Source organism: Onychostruthus taczanowskii, unplaced genomic scaffold (genome assembly GCF_017590055.1).
Source record: "Onychostruthus taczanowskii isolate IOZ18803 unplaced genomic scaffold, ASM1759005v1 scaffold33, whole genome shotgun sequence".
Taxonomy (NCBI): Eukaryota; Metazoa; Chordata; class Aves; order Passeriformes; family Passeridae; genus Onychostruthus; species Onychostruthus taczanowskii.
Window position 1 is genome coordinate 876,789 of NW_024500683.1, and position 24,111 is coordinate 900,899.

Here is a 24,111-nt window from a genome sequence, read left to right on the forward strand (position 1 = left end):
ACTTAGCACAAGTTTGTTCTAATGGAGTGGAGAGTGTATTAATCTTATGAGATAATAAAATGGTCTTAGGAAGCAAAGCAAGATTTAGGGCATTCTGAAGGGGTTTTTTTGTTGTCTTTGCAATGAAGCAACCCTTGAAATCCAATGGCAATCTTAACTATTCTCCCAGAAACTAGATGAGTGAAAAAAGATATCTTTCCATTCAAGCAGGATCTTCTTTCTACCATGTAATGCAATATGTGTAACCATGCCTTCCTTTATACCTTCCAGATACAGACAGGAGACATCCTTACTCTCAGCTTATTTCACAAACCAACCTACAGCAGTACAAACCGCGTGTAAGAGCATGTCTCACTTGTGCAAGCAAGTTGTGCTCACTGTTAAAAATAAAAAAAAAAAATAATTAAAAAAAAAAACCTAGCTTGAAGCTCTGAACTTTGAACATTCTGATCCTTACTTTCAAAGTACATTTATTCCTTTATACTTAGCTGGGAAAAATACCTTTCTGGTTATTCACAGCATACCAGAGCAGGTGGCCCATAAAGCCTTCCATGACCCTTCAGAAGTGGCACAGAGCCATAAGGTGTCTCTCAGTCGATGGCAGGAGGGGTGTCACCGAGTGCCTGCAGCACCTCACACCTTCCCAGTGACTGCCATAAACTCATGACTGCTGATGGTCTAAGAAGTGCCTGCCCCCTACTCCTCAGTGCCCCATGGTGCCCAGAATAGCATCTCAAAGTGCAAGCCCTTCCAGTGTGTCTCTCCCTAACCACTTTATTTATATTTGCTACCTCCAAGAAAAGAGTAAATATCAAATTTACTGTCATCTGCCTTCTCCTTGTTTTAGCCTCAAAGAGCAAAAAGACATATGCAACAGGATCCAAGACTACGAATCCCAGTGCATTCAGAAAAGAACACTTCAAGGAGAAATGAAAGCACAATACTGGTTGAGTTCAACAGCTGATTCCCTCTCTACCTGTCTCCTTCCTTGTACCACCAGCATATGACTGCTGGTGGGCCATGGGCCAGGACTGCCAGCTCTGGTACAACCAATCCAATCTGGAGCCCGTTCTCAGGGCAGGAATCCCCTCTAGGTGTGACCCTGCTCATTAGCAAAGCACTCTCCAGTTTCTCTGGCTTTTTTTTCCTGGCATTTATTTTCCAGTCCTGGCATTTATAAACCTTGCAAGCCAATGATCTACTTTTTGGGAAGAGGTTCCCATCCCGTAACACATGCATCCTCTGTTCCAGTAAAACGTTCCTGCAGCTCGCTGTACAGTTCTCGTGCAGGGCAGGCTGGGTGACTCAGATCCCCACCGCCCTTAGACACACAGTTCTGCACAGAACTGTAAACACTTGGGGATGGGCTGTGGTGCCCAAAACTACTGCTGCTGGGGTTTAAGTGAATTGGTGTGTTGGACCTCCACAGAGCCTGAACTGGGTAACTTGGTTAATAATGTGAAGCAACCTGCCACCACAATGGCTTCAGTTCCTCTGCCCCCCTGCCACCTTCCACTGCTTGCTGCCATCCTGAAAACTTTCCACTTCTTCCAGTAGGATCTGTTCTCTGACCTCGTTTGGGATGTCATGCACAGCTCGGCAGGCGGAGCTGGGAGGGTGCCACTCTGCAGTGCCAGAGCTGGCCACGGATGGGGATGGGAGGGAGGGGTTGAAGACATGGTGAAACTGCTGCCTTGCAGCATATACTGCAGTTATTGACAACAGTGTCATAAAAGGCAATCATCAAACACATGCATACACATTTCCTTTTCAGACTGTGACCTCTGGTAAGCTACCAGTGCCTACAGAGAATACATATGACATGGTAATGACCCAGATTAAAAAATAATAATAAGTTACACTGCCGGGATATGTTTACAAGATCAGGTTACTCCTCTCCTCCCTGTAATTATCATGGGCAACTCCAGAGCTGCTGGATCATGCATTCTTGCTGAAGAGCACTTCTGAACTACCATTTTAAAGAAACAAAGTGATAATGAGTATTAATGCTGACTACTTCAAATGAATGGTCTAAGTGCACAAGGACAAAGTCGTCTTAAAAAAGTCAAAAAGCAATGAGAGATGTTTCTCTAAAAAGAAATCAATGACACCTTGAAAAGACTGAGAAGGTAATTAAGAAAACCTTTTAGTCCACCTTTATTAATAGATGGTTAATTAATTAAGTTTGATAGTTTAAAATATAGGACCATCATCTCTATTTAGACTGAGAAGTGTTTGTTCCCTTAGATGAATGAACATTAGGCTCTTAATTGATCTGCTTAATTCAAAACAGCCAACAGCAGAATAACAAACTCCCTAGACAAAAGAGATTTTTTTGTTGTTGAGAAAACCATGAAACAAACTATTTGTATTTTAAGATCATTTTTTGGTTTTTTGTTGATTTTGTTTTAATTATTTATGGTCCCTGAAAGGATCACGTTAGAAATAAATAGTGACTCAGAAATATCATTGTTATTGTTTCTGTTTCAGTGTAAAGGCTTTTGCTCCTTATGGCATCAGGACCATTGGGGAATATAAACAGAAACAGCAGTGGGGGTGAAATTTATTTAAGTCATTTTAATATTAGCCATAGATTTGGAATATTTAACATCCTTGTCTGAATAATCTTGCTCCTCCTCAAACTGACAAATGAATACTACTGCTACTACTAAACCTATACACTTTATCTCTCTCACTCAAAAATCAGTTGTTACACTTTGTATTTCTAAGGAAGGCAAAATCAACTTCCTCTCCAAGATGCACAAAAAAGAACATTCTCCCAAAAGGAAGGACTGCTGCATAACCTTTTGACCTGTGACAAGGCATTCTCTCCTACTGCTGACAAAAAAAAAGACAACAAAACACATTGTTGTCTTTTTTACATCCTTGAACATAAGAAAAACCAAAACTATTAAAAAGAGCACTAAAATATATTCAAAAAGACTGAAACCACAACTTTTAAGGCACTGCTAATCTTATTCTAGCTAGTACAACCCAGGAATCTGACCATTTGAATTAGCATAATTGATAGCTTCAAGGTGCTTCCTGTAAAAACTGACATTTAGTTACGACATACTGAGTCTGAAAGATGTCATGATAAATCAAGCCATTGGAACATAATAATTAGGATGAATTAGGTCTTCAATTTAAAAGTTACATTTCTTTTGACTTTAATTTGATGTAGCAATTCCACAGGACTTTTTTCTTTGACATTATATTACTTTTCAAGGTACTTGAGTTAAGAGGATTCATCTCTCAGACTTCATCAGTCTAATGGTGTCTAATCTTAGCCAGGGCCCAGCACACCCCTGTAGAACCCTTCCTATGCATGTAAGGAAAAAGAGATGAGCTAATCTTAACAGCAGGCTCTTAATCAGTGTCTAATTAAGAAAAATAAAGCATACAGTACCAAATACAGTACTACAGAGATCGAAACCTCTTCTCTTTCAAGAGTACATACTCAATGCACGTGCAGATAACTGATGAAGTACGCACTTCTCGTCAGTGTGAGGGGTCCATTGCAATACAAGCTAAAGCTGAACAAAGATCCTTAGCCAAACTTAGAGCAGAAAGCTGATTTTCCATCCTTCAGGCTGTGTGCAGTTGAAGACAGGGACCAAGACCTGGCCTACAGGTAAGGTGGTTCTTTGTATGTTTTTTCTCTGTTCCTTTGTTTGTGACACACTTACTTTGCCTTTCTGATTCAAAGGTTCAATAGTTAAGTTGTCAGGGCCGATGTCCACAATCATCCCCATCTGAAACCCATCAGTTGGGTGTGGAGCCCAAACGGGCTTCCCGTCTTCCATTGTGGGATCTATCCAGTATTTCCTGCAAGAAAAAATAAAATTAAAATTAATCAAAACACTTTGTATACAAATTGAATAAATCAATGGGATTTATGACACAGACTTCAGTTTATTATGTTTATTTCTATTAATCAGTATGAAAGGAGACAGCTGCTGTAGACTGGAGCCAGCCTTTCTCCAACTCGCAATGCTTTGCCTGCAGAGGACATCCCTTGGACTTCAGCATGGAGAAGACTGAAGACCAGAATCATTTTCCATGGGATTCACAGACTGCCCCCTGAAGCTCTTTATCCAGCTTCCCTAACTTGTGAACAAGAAGGGAGTCTTATCTCATTGTCAAAGTAGAAATGCAAGTTAGATTCAAAGAAAAGACTATACTAGGAATGTGTACATACACATATATGGGTACACATGTAAAGATACACACATATATATGTACGTGCATGCAGTGGGTCATATGACTAATGGATACTTGTCTGTACTTGAGCTGGTGTACAAATATTTGTATTTTTGCAACAGCACACATTGAGGCATGTGAGCAGAAATCCAGTCTCTCGACATTTCAGACAAATGTGTTCACTCTTTTTGTGTAGCTGAGCATATGGCTTTCAAATAACCCACAAATATATTTGGTCTTAATTGATTTATCATCCTGCAAGTCTTTTAAGGGCCGACCCTCCTGATACTATAACATTACAGGCCTTCCTCTTAAGGAACTTTATTTTCTATTTAAAAAATGACATGAAAATTGTTTTGAAATAATTTTGATCTGCAAGTGAAAAAGATGCAAAGGCCAAGACATTCAAACCTTATGCTCCTCAAGTTATACATCTAAATAAGCTCCCAATTAAAAGGGAGTACTTGATTGCATGCAATACTCATTGAGCTAACCAGGAAAATTGCCAAGGTTGGCACACTCTGAATGGCTAATGGTGCCATTTTAAATATGCTGAATTGGTCCCTTTCTTAGTGGCTTTTTTGTTGTTGTTGTTGCTGGTTTGGTTTTGGTTTCTTTTAAACCTGCTTTCTAGTCCTTACCCTAACAAGAATAGAGTCCACTCAGCTTAAAAGGCTCACTTCTCCTTGCTGTCCCTTACTCCCCTCCAAAGCTCATTCACATACTAAACTGACATGTTTTAGTGATTCCAAAATTTGCAAAAAGTAATCTCATACCACCAAGGTGTAACTTGCCTCTCTCAGCATGAAAGAAATGAGCCTGCCAAGCAGCAAAGAAAGCACTGGCAACAAACTCCAGAAGTCTAGGGAAAGCCCAGGAAAGTGTCCCACATTTTTCTTTTCCCATATCTGAAGGAAAAAGAAGATCCAAAATTTCTCACAAACAATGAACGCTACTGATCTCTTTGCCATGAGCAGCAGCAAGGAAAAAGAGTGATTGGCCCACCAGAAAGCTGTACAACTACGAGCAGAAAAGGACATCTTTGCCCTCAGAGGATCTGTCAGCACATGCTGCACATAACCTGCTTTTTACTGCCTCCAAGGACAGGTTAGAAAAGTTTGAAAGGAAGGAAAAGGCTGGCTGTGATCTCCTTGAGAATGCTGCTGGTTTTAGTTAACAGCAAGCTGTCTTATTCCTTGGCAACTTTAATGTGAAATATTGATGAAAACTTGTGATTTACTATTCTGCCATGAACAGAACATAGTAACTTCTTTTAACTACACACAGAAAGTTATGTTCTAAAACCTCCAGTGTCACATTTACTTCTACTTACTTCCACTCTTTCGCCACAGCACATGAACTCTACAAAACAGCATCTTCATCATGTGTTGCCATCACTATATGATAAATCCTGTAAACAACATCTGTATTCACTCACAACTGGCTGTTGGCCATTTTTCTTTATTTTATGATACTGAAAAAGGAATTTTTTTCCAGCCAGACCTGACCTCTAGATCCAACTGCCATCGTGGGCATAGTTGCTAAACAGCTGAGTTTATTTCTGGATATAACCAAGCCTTCATGTCTTCACAAACCTATCATTTGCTTTTAAAATGCTAGTTCAAAATAGTAGTTGAACGATATGTCACACAACCACTGAAAACAAGGCTGTCTTTTACACTCCAAGTAGCATGGTCAGGGCTCTGGACATAACCATTTTGCACGAGAAACAAACCCTAAAATTACTGCCAAGACTTCAGCAAAAGTAGGAATCCAACCTCCCCAGTTCACATCCAGATGCTTCTGCTTTGTTGACTGACAGAGCTTTTTGCATTCTTACATATTCTTAAGGCAACTTCATTCTTCATTAATAAATTATAACAGAGGAGTGTCACAAGGTGAAAAAAATCCTCTTGAAGGACAGAGCAGTGATTGAATTCGGCCACCACCAGGAAATGTAAGTTTAAGAAAAGTACCTGAGGCTTTGCAAGCATCTAAGACGCCACTGGATGAAAGGAATCTTGAAATACAAGTGAGTCAGTTATTAATGGGACAATTAATTTTAATAAATACAGTCTTTTAGCTGAGTAGTGACATAAAACCAGTTGTAACATCTTGGGCTTAGCACCAATCCATCTCTGTCAGCTGGGACTCTGGCAGGGAGCACATTGAAACTGGATATCAAAACCTGCCAGCTTTTATCTGCTCTATTATTTACACCCCCATCTGATGTATTGTGCCATTGACTTGAGACAGGTGCAGGAAGCCTATTCCTGAACAAGCTCTTGAATAGCCAGTTTACAGACCAGCATTTTACAGTGAACAGAAACTACCAGTGGGAACAAACTTTTTTTCCCCAATATGCATCCATCGAAATCCAATCTACATGCAGTCCATCACACTGCTAAAGAGCACACCATTGCTGAAAACAACGAAAGCAACGAGACTCAAGCCCAGGCTAAAAGCTCTAAGGCAACAAATTTGATAGCAACACCATGAAACACAAGGAGTAAGCTGAATGATGCTTCCAAAAAAGGAGACTAAATAAGTTATCATCCTTATTTGTATGTGTATATATGCACTCAGCATACATTAATTGGTTTTAAGTTGCTAGATCATTCTGGTCTCCACAATTAAGACATCTCCAAAATGAAGAAGAGAATTTGCAAAGGTTATGCTTAGAAGTGGGAAGCCAGCTGCCCTTTTCTCTTTCTACATAGAAAGACCTCAGGAGTACTGGAGTTTTTCTCTCTCTTGAGCACAAGAGGGATAGTAATAAAATAAGCCTTTGCCTGAAGCTGGTAAACTTAATAGCTCTTCCTTCAAATGTCAGATTTTATTTCTTCATAATTGGTACACAGTAATAGACTTTTCCTTAATTATCAATAAGAGTATTTAACACATTCAGCACTGGCTAAACACTAGAACTAGTGTTCAAACAACTTGCAAGACAAATCACTGCCCAGATTCCAAGAAAAAACACCCACCAATATTTCTGTAACTTTTTTTCCTGCACTATTAATCCCCCTTTTAGAGAATGTTTAATGACATATTTTTTCTCAAAAAGTTATCTACATAACACATTGAGTGTAGGAAACAACTAAGAATTTCTCAGTTGAAAGTTAACACACTATCCTCCTCCCACTTATGTTTACCTAAGTAGTATTGATTTTAAAAGAATGTAATACAACTACATTTGGGTGTTTTAGACTGTTTAAAAGGAAATCAAATGCTACCCTCTGGTGAAAGAATTCTAGAAAGGCAAAATATACTAATGCAATTTTAAACCTGTTGCCAGAGCACAGAGGCATGCATTTGCATGATCTGATCCTACTTACTATGCTATGAACAGTCTGCTATACCAAGGCACTGTACTGATTGCTCAATTACCTAATTAAAACAAATGAAAAATTAGACTTCATTAAACAACCAACAGTAACTCACTAAAATGGCTAAGTCCAAGGAAAATAAACTAATTAGAATACATATAGTAGTAAATTATCATTGTAAAACACAGGGCTTTTTTGATATTAAAACCACCTTGCATTTATGTGTTTAAGAGCTGCCCAAAATTCTGCTGATTACAGCAGGCGCATGAGACTGCTCTGGGAAAGGTCCTATAAACACAGAGAAGAGACTAGACAGAGAAAAACATCCATACATAGTGGTACCTTACTGCCAGACAAAGGACTTTTGCAACCCTAGTTTACTGCTCAACTGAAACTTCTCCAAATCAAAGCTCAGGCAGCATGCAGCATTCTACTGCAGGTGACACAGTATTTCAAATTAACTGTAGCTATAGTAGAGATTTATTTTTATTTGAGCTAACTACAATACAGTTATAGCTCCACTGTTTAACTGAGTATTAAACTGATACCATTTTTATTCTTTACTTTTCCAATTTACTACAAAACTCTGCTCTAACACATTCTAGTTTATCCATGTCACACTGCAACTTTTTTATACCGAAAATAACATCAGCAAAGTAACTCAGTGAAGCAGGGACTTCTGCCAAACTGGACAATGTAGCACAGCACAGAAGTACCTTCAAAACCAACTTGCTTTGAAAATCTTAACTCCAACTTGTGAATTGTCACTACCTTTTGTAGATGTATGCATGTAAAACAAAGACTAATCACTCCACATCTGAGAATTACTAGATAAAAATTTCTTTTAAAGCTACCTGCTCTGGCTGCTTGAGACAACTTGAGCACAACAGCTGATGAAATTATTCTCACAGCATGCTCATTTTCTTCTTTGTGTATTTGCATGTATCTGCATGTTTTCAATACTGAGCAGCAGAAACTGATTTCTGTAGTATTTCCAGATGAACCACTCTTTTGTATTTGTATTCACTTGTATTTAACATTCACACAGGAAATGCCTTCTCTGCTGTTGTGTTTACCAGTCAATAAGAAAAGACAAGACAATCCCTCATGCTTTAAGGAAAGGAGAAATCTTATTTTCTCTACATTAAACATGGCAATTCCCAATCAGTAAAACACAACTGCAATACTCCATATCATTTCTGAAAACACCTTTGTCTGGAACATCCATGATCCTGGAAGAACAAATTTTAAGGAGCAGAAGAAGGGGTGTGGTAGGATCAGGATTAGCCAAAGACCTGTACAGCTTCCTCTAAACCATCTCACCTTCTTGTGTGTTAACTGCTGCTTGAGTCAGTTCACCCCAGCTGCCCTCCTGGCCTTGCTCCCTGCTCTGTGTGTTCCCCTCCTGAGAAGTACTGATGCAGGGCAGGAGATGGTCTGAGCAAGAACATGTACTTTGAAAAAAAAAAAAAAACCATACTACTTTATCTGCAAATATTTAAATGGCTATTGCATCAAAACAAGCTGTTAAAAAGAAGGAATTCTATTAATGGTAGGAAATTTCCCCCACAGCAGCTGAATTTCATGTATGTTACCATCCTGAAAATGAGGTGATACAAGCATTGCCCAAGAACCCTCAGTTTTGAAATATATGTATTTTATGCTTTTTCAAATGCATCATAATGAATCAACCAGCACTTCTGAATGTCTATGCACCTTTAATATAACAAAAATGTAGCCCATTAAAAAACACCTATTGTAGGAAGCTTATCCAAAATAGTTTGTACATCAACAGAACAGATTTCTGAAAGGCCAAGTGTCTTTCAGGTGTTGCTTACTAAGTGCAAAATTCTCAGTATTGCTCAAGAAATAAAAATAAATCTCACATGGACAAGGAAATCTGCCATTGCAGGTTACAGGGAAGCTTCAAAAAATCCAGAGGAAGAAGAGGTTAGGCAATTTTAACAAACATACCAACTCTGCAGATGTGGCAGAGGAAATGAGCCCACAAGAGAGGCTGGGCAAGAGATCTGAAAAGATCAGTTGTGGTACACCAGCAGAGGACAAACAGCAAACATTCTCATGAAATGTAACAAGTTAGGAGATGACAAGGAGTGGGGAAGATGGAAGATCAAATGAGACTTAGCAAAGGAAGACAGCAACATATATGTCATGTTAACTAGCAAATATTTGTCCAATTTAACTACTGTTATACAAGACCAAGATGAATTTTGTACAGCTGGTAAGTTTGTAAAATTCTAATCACAGAGGTTGTGGTCTTTTTTCTATGACCCTGATAAATTATAACTCAATTTGTATTAGAATCAACAAGATCTGATTATTTCCTCTGCAATTCCTGCTCTTCTGCCAGCTTTTTAAGCTACTGTTCTCTCAAAAACATTATTCTTATTTTAGTTCCTACTAAGAAAATAGAGAGGTCTTTGTCCCAGTTCTTGTTCATTAAAATAACCTGAGTTATTTTCTTCCTGACAAACCAAGAATTAAGTATGCCAAGGGGATCTGCATAAGCACTTTCAACCAACAGCAATGCCTGCTCCAGTAATAGCAACAAGCAGAAAGGAAAAGTAGCAAAACACAAAACACAATATCAAATTTGAGCAGCAATCAAATTCAAGAATTAAAGAAAAAGCTCCTTAGTTATTGTCTGGACACTACTTCAGAAGCATTACAAAAGAGAAATGAGGACTAGAAAAAACAGAATTAACAAGGCTATAAAAACACTTTTGAAAGAGGTTGTTCAACTTCACGCTTTCAGGCTTTGCCAGTCAGCCCTAGTGAAACCAGCAGGCAGTGAGAGGGGAACAAAAGACATACCAAGGCAGAAGTCACCAAACAGACAAAGACATCAAAGCAAAATCAAAAGTATCTTAAGCCATCTCATCATATATAAAAAACACATAGGATGCACTTCTGCAGATCAAGCTGGAGTAGTTCAAGCAGAGAAGGTGAATTCTGGAATTAACTATCTCCATGGCCGTAGTCGTGCTGTGTCACCATTGGCAGCAGTGCTCAAGCATAATGGCTTAAATCATATTCCATAAGCAGCCTCAACAAGGTCAAGTAACTTCAAACCCCTTCAGCTAGCACCTTACCAGTGTATTTGTTTATATCCTCATGTGCCACTTTTTCCAAGTGTAAACATGAGAAAGAGCAAATACTTCTTGAAGGTTGAGGATGACTCTCTCTAAGCTAACAAGTTTTAAATTCTCCTCCAGTTATGTCATTTTTCAGCCTTCCCCACCCATTCATCTTCTACATCTCATACTCACCTACTGTCAAATTAGAGTGCCCTGTTTCCCCACCCAGCATGTGCTGCTGCCAAGCTATTGCTCATCTTCAGGTGACCTAATACAAGAACTGATATGTTTATTCCCTTTTAAGCCTATGCACCCAACAGTCTCTCTTTGAGCTTCGTATACAAGGCAAAACAAAAGCAAATTGGCCTAAGTCTACCAAATACAAGGGACCTCACCTCCAGCACAAAAAATAGAAAATCTATTTATGCAAATGAAAAAAAAAACACTAAGAAAGTCCTTAATTTGATTCACAAATACTTAAAAGAAATGGATCACTTATCATAAATATTGGTTATTTTTCATATAAATACCAATACCTGGTCACCGGCTTCCATAATCTGAACTGCAGAAGCTGACCATTATGATAAGCAATCAGGACACCAGAATTTTAATCTTCTGTAGACCACAATCAATACTGGCTAAAGCACATCTTGGTGCAGACAGCAGGGCCTTGAACCAGTCAAAGCAAGCATATATTGCATTTTATACCAGCTTTTGTCCAGCTGATTCAAAAAGAGGCTGAGGTAGACTGAATCCCAGTAATTTATTCTAACTCATATGAACACAGATAAACCCCAAAAAAAGTTCATATCCTCCATACAAAAAAATCAGAATATTCCTAACCACCAATTTAAGGGGGGGAAACCCAAACCAAACAGAAAAATATAAACCGCAAAACAAATCCCACTTTTGACTGCTTTTGAATTTTTGTTAATTCACCAGCAATTCAAGAACTCTGCACAACTTAAATACTTTTTATTAAAATATTAATAGTATTTTCTTTCTTAGTAAAGAAAAATACTTGAAGTAGAAAGCCTACACTACCTAGTGACAACACCAACTATTTTGTACTTTTAGATGAGTGATTGATGCTAAGCCCTTGACATTCAAGCAGCCCTACAACTCCAGCAGAGAAAGTCAAGAGCTGAATCATAAGCCAGAGCCTATCAGTAACTTGGTTCTCCATGGCTGCCTCCATGAATAATTCAGAAAGACCCCAGGGGCTCCTGGGGGTGACCAACACACCCTCTGACCTCTTCTCTGAACCCATGTCTTGTCAAGTTTTGAACTTCAGCTATATAACCCTCTCGCTGCAGAATAATCAAATGAAACTAGGTAAATACAGAAGTAAGCAACCAACCAACCTGCACTGAGTTTTATCAGTTTGATAAATACATATGCATAAATAACTGAACAGAGACACATTTGCCTGGTAAGTTTTTTTAAAGTACAGCTATAAAGAACATTGCCAAACTCCTGGTATCAGTGTAAACGGGACTGATATTTTAGAAAACTAAGAATACATACTCAGCCAGGAGCCAAGTTCAAGTCAAATAAACTAAGCACTTCAGATGGCAGCATCAAAGGCTGCTAGAGGATGTGCAGGAAACCTCAGATGCTTGACCTCAAATCAATACAAAGAGCCTGGGCAGGGAAAAAATATATTTGTACTTTCTGATTTACTACCAGTATAACAAATAGCAAGTAAATCAGATGTTTTCAAATAGTACTAACTTTGATTTGGCCACTTTATTAGAGGAGAAAATACTAGAAACTAATGACAATCAGCATATGTGAATTAACAGGTATAATCCAGGAACTGTTTATTGCCATCCGTCGCTGTACAGAATCCATAACTCTTTCAAAGACAGAATTAGTTCCTAAAAACACTTACATTACCTGTTTCAAACTTCTTTTTCCTCTCTCCGTATCAGCTTGCACTTATTACAAAAAGTATGGGTGTATTTTACAGGCAATGAGCTGAAACACAGACAATCTGCTGTGGACCAGTGAACTCAGGAGAAAGTCTCCCTTCAGAAACATGCAACTAAAAAAAAGAAGATTCTTGTCAAAATCTACTCAAATATTGTATATAAATAAATAAATAGATAAATAAATCGATTAATAAATAGAACCTGTTGCCAAGTTCACAGATCTCATTGATAACAGTAATTCTGAGGGAGGTGACTGAAAGCTTTCTCTTAACATAAAAGATCATGAGAGTCATTTAAGACAATTTTAATAGCAAAGACAAGAAACCTACTCCAAGAAGTGACATAGAACATGTTTTGTCAGCAACTCCTTTGTTTCCTTGGAAAGATGAGTATAATGGACCCATTACTATAAGACAAAAAACGAGAAATTACAACAAAATATAAAGATCATTTACATTATCTCAATCTCAAAAAAAATTTCTGGAGTATATGATTTAGGAATAAAATACACTTAAAACCCATAAAAAATTATCAAAGGGCTAGAACATCTCTCCCATGAAGAAAGGCTGAGAGAGTTAGAGGTGTTCAGAATAAAGAAGAGAGGGTTCCAGGAAAGACTTTATGGTGGCCTTTCTATAAATGAAGCCTATAAAATGGAGAGAGACATTCTGTCAAGGTCCCTAGTAACAGGACAAGGGACAACAGTTTTAAACTGAAAAAGGATAGATTTAGACTGGATGTAAAAAAGAAATTCTTTGCAATGAGGTTGGCCTGAAGAAGCTGTGAATGTCCCATCCCTGGAAACCTTCAAGGGCAGGTTGAATGGAGCTTTGAACAACCTAGTGAGGACAGAGGGGTAAGACTATCTCTTTAAAGGTCCTTTCCAACTCAAACCATATTGTGACTCTAAAATAACTTTTAATTCTTGTAGTGTTCATGAATGCTTTGTATTTTCACAGAAGGCCAAGTACTGTAAAGGCTTGGCATCTGGCAGCAACAAACCAGACAAAATCTGCTATTAGCACTGACAGGATCTTGGCAGCAGGGAAAACTGCAGGCCATAACAACTTCCACATTAGCCACATCCTGACCACAGCTCAGCTCTCATTTTTTGGCAAGACACTGCTCTCTGCAAGGTTTAAGAAAGTTCTAGGCATCCCTAAACCTTGGTACAGGGTCATGCAGATTATAGACTCTGGACTAATCTTTGCACAGATTTTGCCACAGCCAAAGACAAACAGCTTGTTTTTCTTACTACTGATTCAGAATACTTTTATGAACCATGAGTTACAAGAAATCCAGCTCAAGAACATCACACTCACTTCTTGTTCAGAAAATAGTTAGAAGATTGAGATCAAAGTCCAACTGCATTTCACCAACTGATTTTAATCTCAAATAGATTACCTGAATGTTACTGCCCATCCCCATCACGTATAAAATGTTATTTATTAATTTAACATGCATGCTGCAAGAAAGGGCATCCCTGCTCAAGATTCTGTTAAAGTCAACAAATAGTAAAAATTACCAACCAACAACACAACAAAAATGGTTATAAATGTTCTGCCCAAGTGTTACAAGAAACCAGGCTTAACCAAATGCATATTTTAGAAGAAGCCTGGGATAGCTTTAAGGTTTTCAATAGCAGATGTCGTTGTGCAGGCAACAGAGCAAACACACTCTCTCTGCAAAGGCAAGCAAAGAGAACCACCCCTGGGGCTGCAAACAGGCACACACAGTCTCAATACATCTGATGTGAAAGTAAACTGAAAACAATTTATGCAGAATCACAGCTCCCAGGACCAGCCCTTAAGCATAATTACAAATTCTATACAGAAGCTCGTGCAGAGGACAAACCACCACAGTCACATGCTAAGATCAGCCTATTTATTTTGGCAAAGAAGCAAGAAGTGGAGTTAGGAAAGCTGTTAGTCAGGGTATAAATTCAGACACAAAATGCAGCTCAGGTGTTTTTAAATTCAAAACTTCCTGAACAATTACAGCTGGGAGAATGAGCACGGTCATGCTGCCACTGTTATTTCCCAGTTGGGGTCAGCAGCTCAAAGCATTTATTTGTGTCACTTAAGCCTTCATTTCAGACCATGCAAAAGATTTTATACAAAAGATGCATCTCCAGAGGCTAGGAAACTCATCTTAGAAGTAAAACCAGGTCACCAAGTCCTGCCCATGCAGTCTTTATTTAATTCAGCTGCAATGGTCTCAATCTAGATGTTCAAGAACTGTCAATCCAGTGATAATCTGATGGTTAGACATTTTTAAGGGAGTAGTGGATCTAACATCAGACATCAGAGTGAAGCTCTGCTAAATAAAAATACATTGCAATTATCATGGGCACTTTTTTCTTTTTCAATTACATGGATATTTACTTTCAATTTCATTTTCCTCTCTTAACAAACATCCAATAATTTAACATTGTGGTGAGATTAGGAGCATATAACAATAATTTTCAGCTCAGAAACAAAATGATAAATGAAAACACCTATATTATTTTCAGCTCTAAGTAACACACTTCTTTCATTTTTTTGCTTTTTAGTCCTTCCTATAATATTTTTTAATTAAACTGAACACACTGTAGGGCAAACAAAATATGATACGTTGAAAATCAAAGACATCTTACAGAAGACTTGAATGGTCAATTTAAGATATTTCTGATATGGATTTTTTTTTCTTTTTTACTAATTGTAAAGATTTTAACAAAAACCATTATGCCAATAAAAGGAGAATTTCGGGAAGAGAGGGCATATTTATTTACACTTTTTTCTTCAAGTCATTATTTTCCCTGACATAAATCTGAATGATAAGTTTTAAACTGAAGGGATACACCTCTATTAGCAAATAACACAGTACAATAGGAGTAACTGCATAACAGGGAAACAGCAGCACCGAGGGACAAGTGCCCATACTCCGTGCATCTGGAGGGTTTTATAATTCTAGTTTGTATCACATATTTCTAGTCTGGTCCCCCTGACTGAATATGAATTCATAGCTGCAGACTATCAGGTGTTTGTCTAAGGAGCATCTTCCAGGTTCGTTTCATCCAAATAGGATCCTTTGGTGCCTGGGCTTGCAGTGCCATAAGTGCAGACAACCACGAGGTTCAGTACAATAGTAAACTCCTAAGATGAACTAAAACACTAATGGAGACACACCTCTACTCATTCTTTATCCAGCTGCTGATGGTTACCAGCATGCGGAAAGACTCTTGCTCTAATATAGTGACAAACCAGCTTACAGTACTTTCCCCCCTTTTTTATCTGCCCTTCAACTTTATTGTCTTTTTTATCTAGGCTTTATTCTTTAATACTGGGCATGAGTGATCATATAATATCTAGCTACCAATCACACATGATCACTTAACCAGGAAAAACAGCCTTAAACAAAGATAGTTGTTTTAAGTAACATAAACTATGTTTTTCTTCCTTCTTTCCTCCTCAAGGACAGACTATTGCTACTACAACACAAAAATTTTGCCTTAGACCTCCAATGTTCAGTACTTTAAATTTATGCTTCTTAGAGTTCAAACACCAGCTAAGCACAAGTTCCACCCTTTAGAGCTTATATAGTTGTAGTGATCTCACCCTCTAAACACAAAGTATGATGAAAATTATCTTTAGTTCCACCTCAGTTGTCCCAAGATGCTTTGGCAGCCGCCATCCTCTGAGCCCCCAGCAGGCAGCTCTGGCCAGCCCACCCAGGGACACTGCACCCCAAGTGCCTGTCAAGCAGCCCTCCCCTCGTCTGTGGAACTACACACGGAGATACTGTTGTCTAATCAAACAGGTCTCAAAGTAAAACATTACTTGCATGCTCAGTTGGAAACTCACCACTGGCTCCCCATCAGATGATGCTGCGGACTGGAAATGTGGAAGCAACAGCAACAGGAATGCGAGTAAGTCCTGTTCCTGCACGTTTGGACATAACCCTGTTCAGCAGTCCAAACAAAGGCTTGTGCTTACTCAGCCTACAAATAACTTTAACCAGCGTGTTTTGTCTAAAATTGGGTTATAGACCCCTCTCTCTGGTATCTAATCTTACTGCTGCTTGTCAGACAGGAGAGATTTGAATTAGGGCTTTAAGTCAAAAGCACAGCTATCATTTGAAATTGCGCGGACCTAACCATGTGAAAAAAATTCTGTTCAGGTTCCAACATCACATTATAAAAAGTAAGCTTTTATTTCATTTATGGACAATATATAAAACATAAATACAAATTGTTTCAAAACCACACTGAAAGATACTATTAAAAATACTCTCAAGCGGAGTGCAAAAGGCTCACACGCAGAAGCTTATAGTTCCCAAAATACGAGATTCGTGCAGTGTTAACTCTCCCTCACAAAACCACAGATACCACCTCCAAAAAAACCCAACTAAAGATCTCTCATCCCTCTGCCAGGATAAGAGGTATCCAGGACAAGAGTCACATTTCCCATTTCTTGGTGTCCTTCTTCCCAACACAGGCAATACAAGTCCCAGCAACAACAGAAAAATATCTCTGCCAACATGTATGATCTGTACTTCTAAGCAATTCTTTACCACAAGGGTGGGGAGCTGCTGAAACAGGTTGCCCAGAGAACTTGCGGATGCCCCATCCTGAAAGTGTGGCTTTGAACAACTTGGTCTAGTGAAACGTGTCCCTACCCATGGCAAGGGGGGTTGGAACTAGATGAGCTTTAAGGTTCCTTCCAAACCCAAACCATTCTATGATTCTATGTTAAAAATAAACAAAGTAAGTCTGCATGAACTTTGAATTACAGGTAGACTCAAGGAGCATACAATTCTTTTGTAGACATAAAAGTTTCCCTTTATTAAAAGCAAAATATTTGATACAGCAATACAGTCATTTCCAAAATGTTAATAATATTTTCACGATTCAGGTTTAAAACTCAGACCTTCCCAAACCCAATGTTTTTTGCCATAGCTTAGAAAATTTTGTTCAGCAAGTGTTCTTATCTTCCCAACTGATATTAGCTACAACATTAAAAAAAAAAAAAAAAAAAAAAAGGAAAAAAAATTTAAATAAGTCTAAAATATAACCATGGCCTGAATTATTTGGACACAACCTAATTTCAGATATTCAAGGCCAATTCAGAAAATCATGACTTTGATCATCAGAAAGTAAATACAATTTTTTAACATTTCAAAAAGAAGAATGTACATATAGTATTTACCAAACAACTGTATTTTTCATTATTGTGTTTGAGCAACATAAAGGGAAAAAAAGGAAAATGTAATAGAACCTCCATTAGCAAACCTTCTGGAACTTACTACCAAAGTTTCCTTGAGCTATTTCATGTCAAGGATGGTTCACATTCATTGTGTTTCTCAACTGTTAAAGTAGGGCACCTTTTGTAGATCACAAAGATATGGCCCATATAAAATTTAGGATTTAAATAACACTCCTCTAGAACAGTTAAAAATAACTGCTGCTTTGGCAGCCCCTGAAGAGGAGATTAAGAAAAAGTAATATTTCAAAGACCCCACACGTATTAAATTTATGACAGAAATTCAGCAGAATGGTGCTCATCAGAAATTTCAGGGTGTCCAGAAATCAAAGACTAAATGATTTTTTAATGAGCAAAACAGACATCACAGGTTCAAACCATGTCTCAGCTACATGCCTACAAATACCACATGCTGTCAATACACTCAATATCAAAACCCTCAAGAAAGGTAATCAAATGGATTTGCCTATATGAGTGAGGAGCACCAGAAAGCATCAAACAGACACTTCCACTCAGTACTTTTATGTGACATTCATGAAGAAATTTGTAATTCTCTCAACACTAATTCCAAGAAACAGGAACAACCCAACTTAATGCAATCTGCTATAAATCATTAGGATTCACCCAGGTGACTCAAGAGGGAAACCCAAACTTAATTAGATAATTTCAGATCAGTTGCTGTGAAATCCAGGGGTTTTGTTCTTTGGTACATTTAAACCTATTATCCAGTTAATCAATTAGAGAAGAGGATAACGTGAAATAGTTCTTAAGCATGCTTCAAAGATATTTAAATCTTCTTATATTTTTTCTTTTATTTCTAACACCTTCTGTGATCAAAAGCAGGATGTTTAAAGCCTTCCTCCAATTCTAGAACAATCTAAATCAATAGTTTCAAAATCCTTCCCACTGAAAATACATTATTACTAATTTCTAACCTCAAAAACACATCCCTTTGTTCTTCCAAGGTTAAGGCAAGACATCTCCTTGCACAACTTTCCTCTAAATGCTCAGCACCAGCCACACAAAAATTCCATCTGGTTTTAAACTACTCCTTGCCAAATAAAAAAACGGTAAGGGTCAGGTAACCTGTCATGTAATGACAGGTTAAGTACATGTAATATTTACATGGAAAACAAACTAGAATACTTCAATCTAGCAGAAAAAGCTGTAATACACAGCCAGTGGAAACAGAGACTACATAAACTAGAAACAGAAACTATTTTAAACACAATTTTGAAAATGTTTTGAAGAATTACTTTTAACCACTCATACAGATTTTAAATTAAGACTATTTTTTTTCTTTCTAGTTTAATATTTCTCTATCTGATTTACAAGTTGTCACACCTAGTCTGCAAAGCAACTTCTTTGGGTTTTTTTTCAGTATACACACAGACACAGCCAAAGGTAGGCACTAATGCCTTCTGACAAAAACACTTGAGAACCAGATAGATTCCTGGCTGGCTTCAGCATTTACAGATATTCCATGGACTCAGAAATGCTAATGATGTCAATAAAAAAGCCTAGAAAACAGGTCAAAAAGTCACATGCAAAGTCCTCTGGTCAAAAACATTTAATTGACATACTCCTGATTACAAGCAATACCCTCACCCTGCTGATTACAAAATAGTAAACCACAAAACAGTCCCTGTTTTTTTTCACGGAAAACTAATATGTAACTAGTTTTTAAAAGACGAGAAATACAATGCAGAAGAGACTGTACTGCTATTGAAGGAAAGACTGTGAAGTCATGTGAAACTTATCATCAGTGGACCCACAACAAGGCAACCTGTTGCTCTCCTTCTCAAGGCTTTCCAAAGCATCCTCTTCAGCTTCCTGGACCTGTGGTCTACAGTGCAGCAAGCCAAGTTCTCTCAAGCACTCTATTTAGAACTCCAGTCTGGAAGTCTTCGGCACTTCCTATATTCCAGCAAGTACATTTCTTTATTTCAGATAGATTTTTTTTTTCACATATCTTTTCTTTCACCCAAAATTTGAGCTCCATGGGAGCTTAAGCTACAGTGATAAGGAATTCAACACAAAAGTTAGGTATCATTAATTCAAATTCCTCCTTGCAAATAGAAATGTTTCAAATCTGCTTTCATGATGGATATTTCTTCACATGGTTGAATAACCTGAGCACCATCTTGGATGGGCAGGGGGAAGCTAATAGTAAACTCCTCATAGATTTTCTGTATTTCCTTTCTAGAGTAAAAAGTCCTCCTTCGGGATGAGGTTTTGGGTTTGAATTATTCATGGGAACTGAAAAACTAAAAACTTTTAAGTACAGTTGTTTGACATCATCATATGATTAGAGATCTTCTAAGGTCATCTTAGAAAAAAATCAAAGCAGTGTAAAAGAAACAATTGTGTAGAATGTAAGTACAATGAAGATCCTGGAGGGTTGTTACAAGTCAGGCGCTTCCTCAGGAACCCAGAAAACTCCAGTTCCTTTGGTGCTGAGACAGCAACAATCACAGGGGGTTCAGCCTCCTCCCAGTGACCTACGTGAAGTCTTGAGGCAAGAACTCAAGAACAACTGAATTCAAAAAGAGTAAAATGTAGTACAGAGCAGCCCAATAATACAACTTTGAATGCACTGAACTAAAGAAAAAGCCAAAACAAAACACAACCAACCAACAGACCTATTTTGCAAAATGCATCAACATATGAATCAGTACCCATCACACCACTTAATGGAGACTCCACCCCTCTTTACAAAGAGTCCTGTTCCACCCTCCACAATGGCATACCTGTCTTCAATTACAGGGAGGTATGTGCTTCCTTTTATTGACTGAAGGACACAAAGTCTGAAGAATTCTTATTATTTCTATTAATAAATAAAAACATAATAAAAACTATTTCTATTAATAAATAAAGAACAATGCAAACCATTGCATTTTGGTATCAATGTTCCGTTCAGAGGAATTTCACAGCTTCCAGAGTTTCTGCTTTACTTGGGTGATTAATGAAAAGAACTTGCTGGCTATTACGGCTTACTCTAACTTAAAAAAAAAAAAATGCATGCCTCTTGAATAACTCCAATAACTTGGGAACAATAAAGGAAACAAGATTAATCAAATGCCTTCTCAAATGCCTGCACATCCAGTTTCTATGCTGCCTTCAGACACAAGGGTGAAACATGCTGGCTAACTTCCCAGTGTTATGACCTGTGAAGAATACAAATTTAAACTTCCTAAAATAAAAATATCACTGCATGTCTGTTAAGAAATAATAAATGTTTTTTTAGAAGTGACAAGTTAGCAAAAGTTGCTGACATTCAAGTACAAGAGAGAAACACAATTCTAATTCAAAGGTTATTAAAAAAGCGTTTAGTTTTTCAGCTTCCATTCTATAAAACTCATTCAAGTTTTACTGGATGCTGTAGTTTACCTAATTTCTCCAGGCATTCAGCAGCCTGTGCTGTGGGATGATCCTCCTTTGATACAGAAGCTTTTGACAGAATTCTGGGAACGTGTCCAGCATAACAGAAATAACAGCATAGGAAACCCTAATATACCAGGTGTGGCTTCTGAGATGAAGGTTGAGCCACCCAGGAAGTGCTCTAATAACTACAGCAGCCTTTCTGTAAGCTTTTACCACTAAAGGTCTCTTGAACTTGATTTATACTGAAAAGCATCAGGGAGGTATAGCACAGACAACTGATTTTTTTGCCCGACCTGCTCTTCTATTGTAGCAGTGGAATAAAAGATAGGCTTTGATTGTGGTGAATGATTTTCATCTCCTTCAATACTTGGCATCTCCCCTTTCTCCAGGTATCCCTTAGCTTATCTTTTCACCCAGCCTCAAAATGCCTTAAAAAAAAAAGTTTCTTTATAGAAAGAAACTCTCATTTAGAGTTAAAACTGTAATTTAAAAAACTCCTTGCAATGCTCTGAACTGCTTTTTGTTTTGGGGAACACAAGAGGCCCACAGCTGCCCATTTGCCAGTGGAGCTGTGCTAATCCTGCCCTGTGCTGAGCCTCTGAGCCCAGCCAGCAAGGCTCTGCCTGAAAGGTCAATCACATGTGCTCAGCCTCCCCTGTCCAGCATGCACCCGGCTCAGCAGCCACTGCTCCAGATCATGCTTTCCCATGCGGCTGCTTCTGCCTACACCACCCTGCTCAACACCAGCATTCATCATTTTGGATGTCCCCTTGTCGAGCCCTCCTACTCTAAACTGCCTCCTCCTTACACATTAAGCTGCACCTAAAATTAGCCTGAAAAGCAGATCTTCATCTCAAAGCAACAGTATTCTCCACACTTCCGTTTTTTTCAAAACAGGAAGACTGACTTCTACTTTGATCCAGGAATGTAGTGAATCCACATGCATTTTAGGAGGTGAAAGGCATAGGGCTTTCTTTGTGAGGGTGCTCTTGGCATGGTGACAAGGGGCTTTGCTGACCACAACAAGCTCAGCACGTTATCATCGGGTGTAAGGACCACTGCGAAAAGCCAAAGGAGTCCCTGTCAGAGCAGCAACTCACAATAGCCTGCAACAACACAAAGTATTCCTTCCTGCTGATTCGCATGGAGAGCCAACACATTCTTCTGCAGGGCTTCCCAAGGAGTGCTGGGCACACATGAGCAGAGCTTGCCATGACAGGAATGTTCCCTGCAGCAAATGTGTCCTGCACATCACTCCCCAAACCTCAGCCTGATGAGCAGGGTTAACTGTAGGTTGACAGCTTTCAAGTAATTGCAGCCATTCCCAATCCAGGGCTAACTGGTAAGACACTGCTTATTCCTCACTAGAGAAGGCAGAAAACAAAGAAGAAAACATAGATTTTTATTAAACTCTCTTCCCAATCTTCAAATTCTGCTTCTACCAGATGTTCTGCCCTGCATCTCTCCACTACCCTTATGACTAGACACCAAGCCTGGCTGATAAGTAAAGCAAAAGCCAGTATCTCTTTCATCCTCAGAAAACCACACTGATGCAGCCAGTTTTACTTGCTCGATTGTACAAACCCCATTTGCAATCTGATTTGGTATAGGCAGTCGACAAAGAGCCTGCGAAGCTGCATGCTCATCTGTAGGATTGACGCCATGCAAATCCTTCCCATTGCCAGCAAGTTGTGAAACACAAAAGGCAGGATATCCTGGAAGTAGTGTAACATAAATGGAAAACAAAAAAAAAGGCTTGTGTCCTGGGAATAACTTACACAGAGATTCTTTAGGGGCAGAAGCTGATCTTGAAAAAAGAAGTCTGATCCAGAGGGAGACGCATTGTGAAGCTGTCAACAAATTTCAGCTCAGAATCCAGATTGCACCAGAGTGATCCAGGCAGATGAATGACGGGCAAGACACAGTGCAACCCAGGAAGCCAGTCCAGGTGACATGCTAACAACATCCACTGCAGCATTCATTATGTTCTACACTCCGCTGAGCTCCAAATGAATGCTATCACATGCATCTGGGTCAAAATTTGACTGCCATTACATTCAATAGTGCAAAGAGGTGATATCAGCTATCACTGAACCAAGGTCTGCATCCCATTACTTGCTATAGCCTGCAGTGCCCAAGCTCCACACCATGCCATTCCTGTCCCAGCTGGATGGAAGCCCTTGGAAGACAGCCTGGTACCTGAAAAAAGGGGAATTCTTCTCAGCTAAGGGAAGATTTTTAAAAACCCTTTATTCTCCTCCCACATTTTCTTCTGGTTAGTATTGAAACAGATGCAAAGACCTTGACAGGAGTATAATAATAGAGAAGGCACAGTAGTTTTCCTTTACTTCCCTACGTATTAGTACAAGCTTTTAGCTCATGTTAGAAATACAGCATAGTCCGAACATTTGCAGGAGATACTTGAGGGAAGTGATTTGTCAGAAAAAAGGAAAAAAACCATCCTTGTTTTTCAACGGTAGTAACTTGAAGTCTGCTAAACACAAGCTTCAAAAATAAACAGCACCCTCACCAATCAGCAAACATGGCTCACATGCTTGGTAATATTACTAGGCTAATTTTTCATAACATAAAACGACTTTTTCTTAAAAGATGGCCATTACTTCACATTAACTCAGTTCTCCTCTGTCTTTACATGTGTGCAAGTTATACAGCTTTTCCTTACACAAAGGCCTGAAACAATGTAAAATTAAACACTTGGGAAGAAAGTCCTAACACAGATGTGCCTCCTTCATTGTCAGACTGGAGATTACATGTTAGAATTTTGTGGGTTTGCCTGCCTATAAAATGTTCCACATAAAATTAAGCCATGAATTTAAAATTAACCAGCTGATCAAACTGAACGAAACAAAGCTACAGCAGCCTCATGCACAGCTGCATCTTGCCCATTCAAATTTCTCCCTTA

General features: G+C 38.5%; 1 protein-coding gene across 3 annotated transcripts in view; it reads right to left on the reverse strand.

Moving 5' to 3' along the window:
- MYO6 (myosin VI) overlaps positions 1–24,111 on the reverse strand; it is a 101,598-nt gene that overhangs the window by 68,380 nt on the left and 9,107 nt on the right. For all 3 annotated transcript variants that reach the window (XM_041410680.1, XM_041410679.1, XM_041410678.1), the window contains exon 2: positions 3,690–3,828. In XM_041410680.1, the coding sequence (XP_041266614.1) occupies positions 3,690–3,806 (117 nt within the window). In that variant the 5' untranslated portion in view covers positions 3,807–3,828. The remainder of the gene's footprint in view (positions 1–3,689; positions 3,829–24,111) is intronic.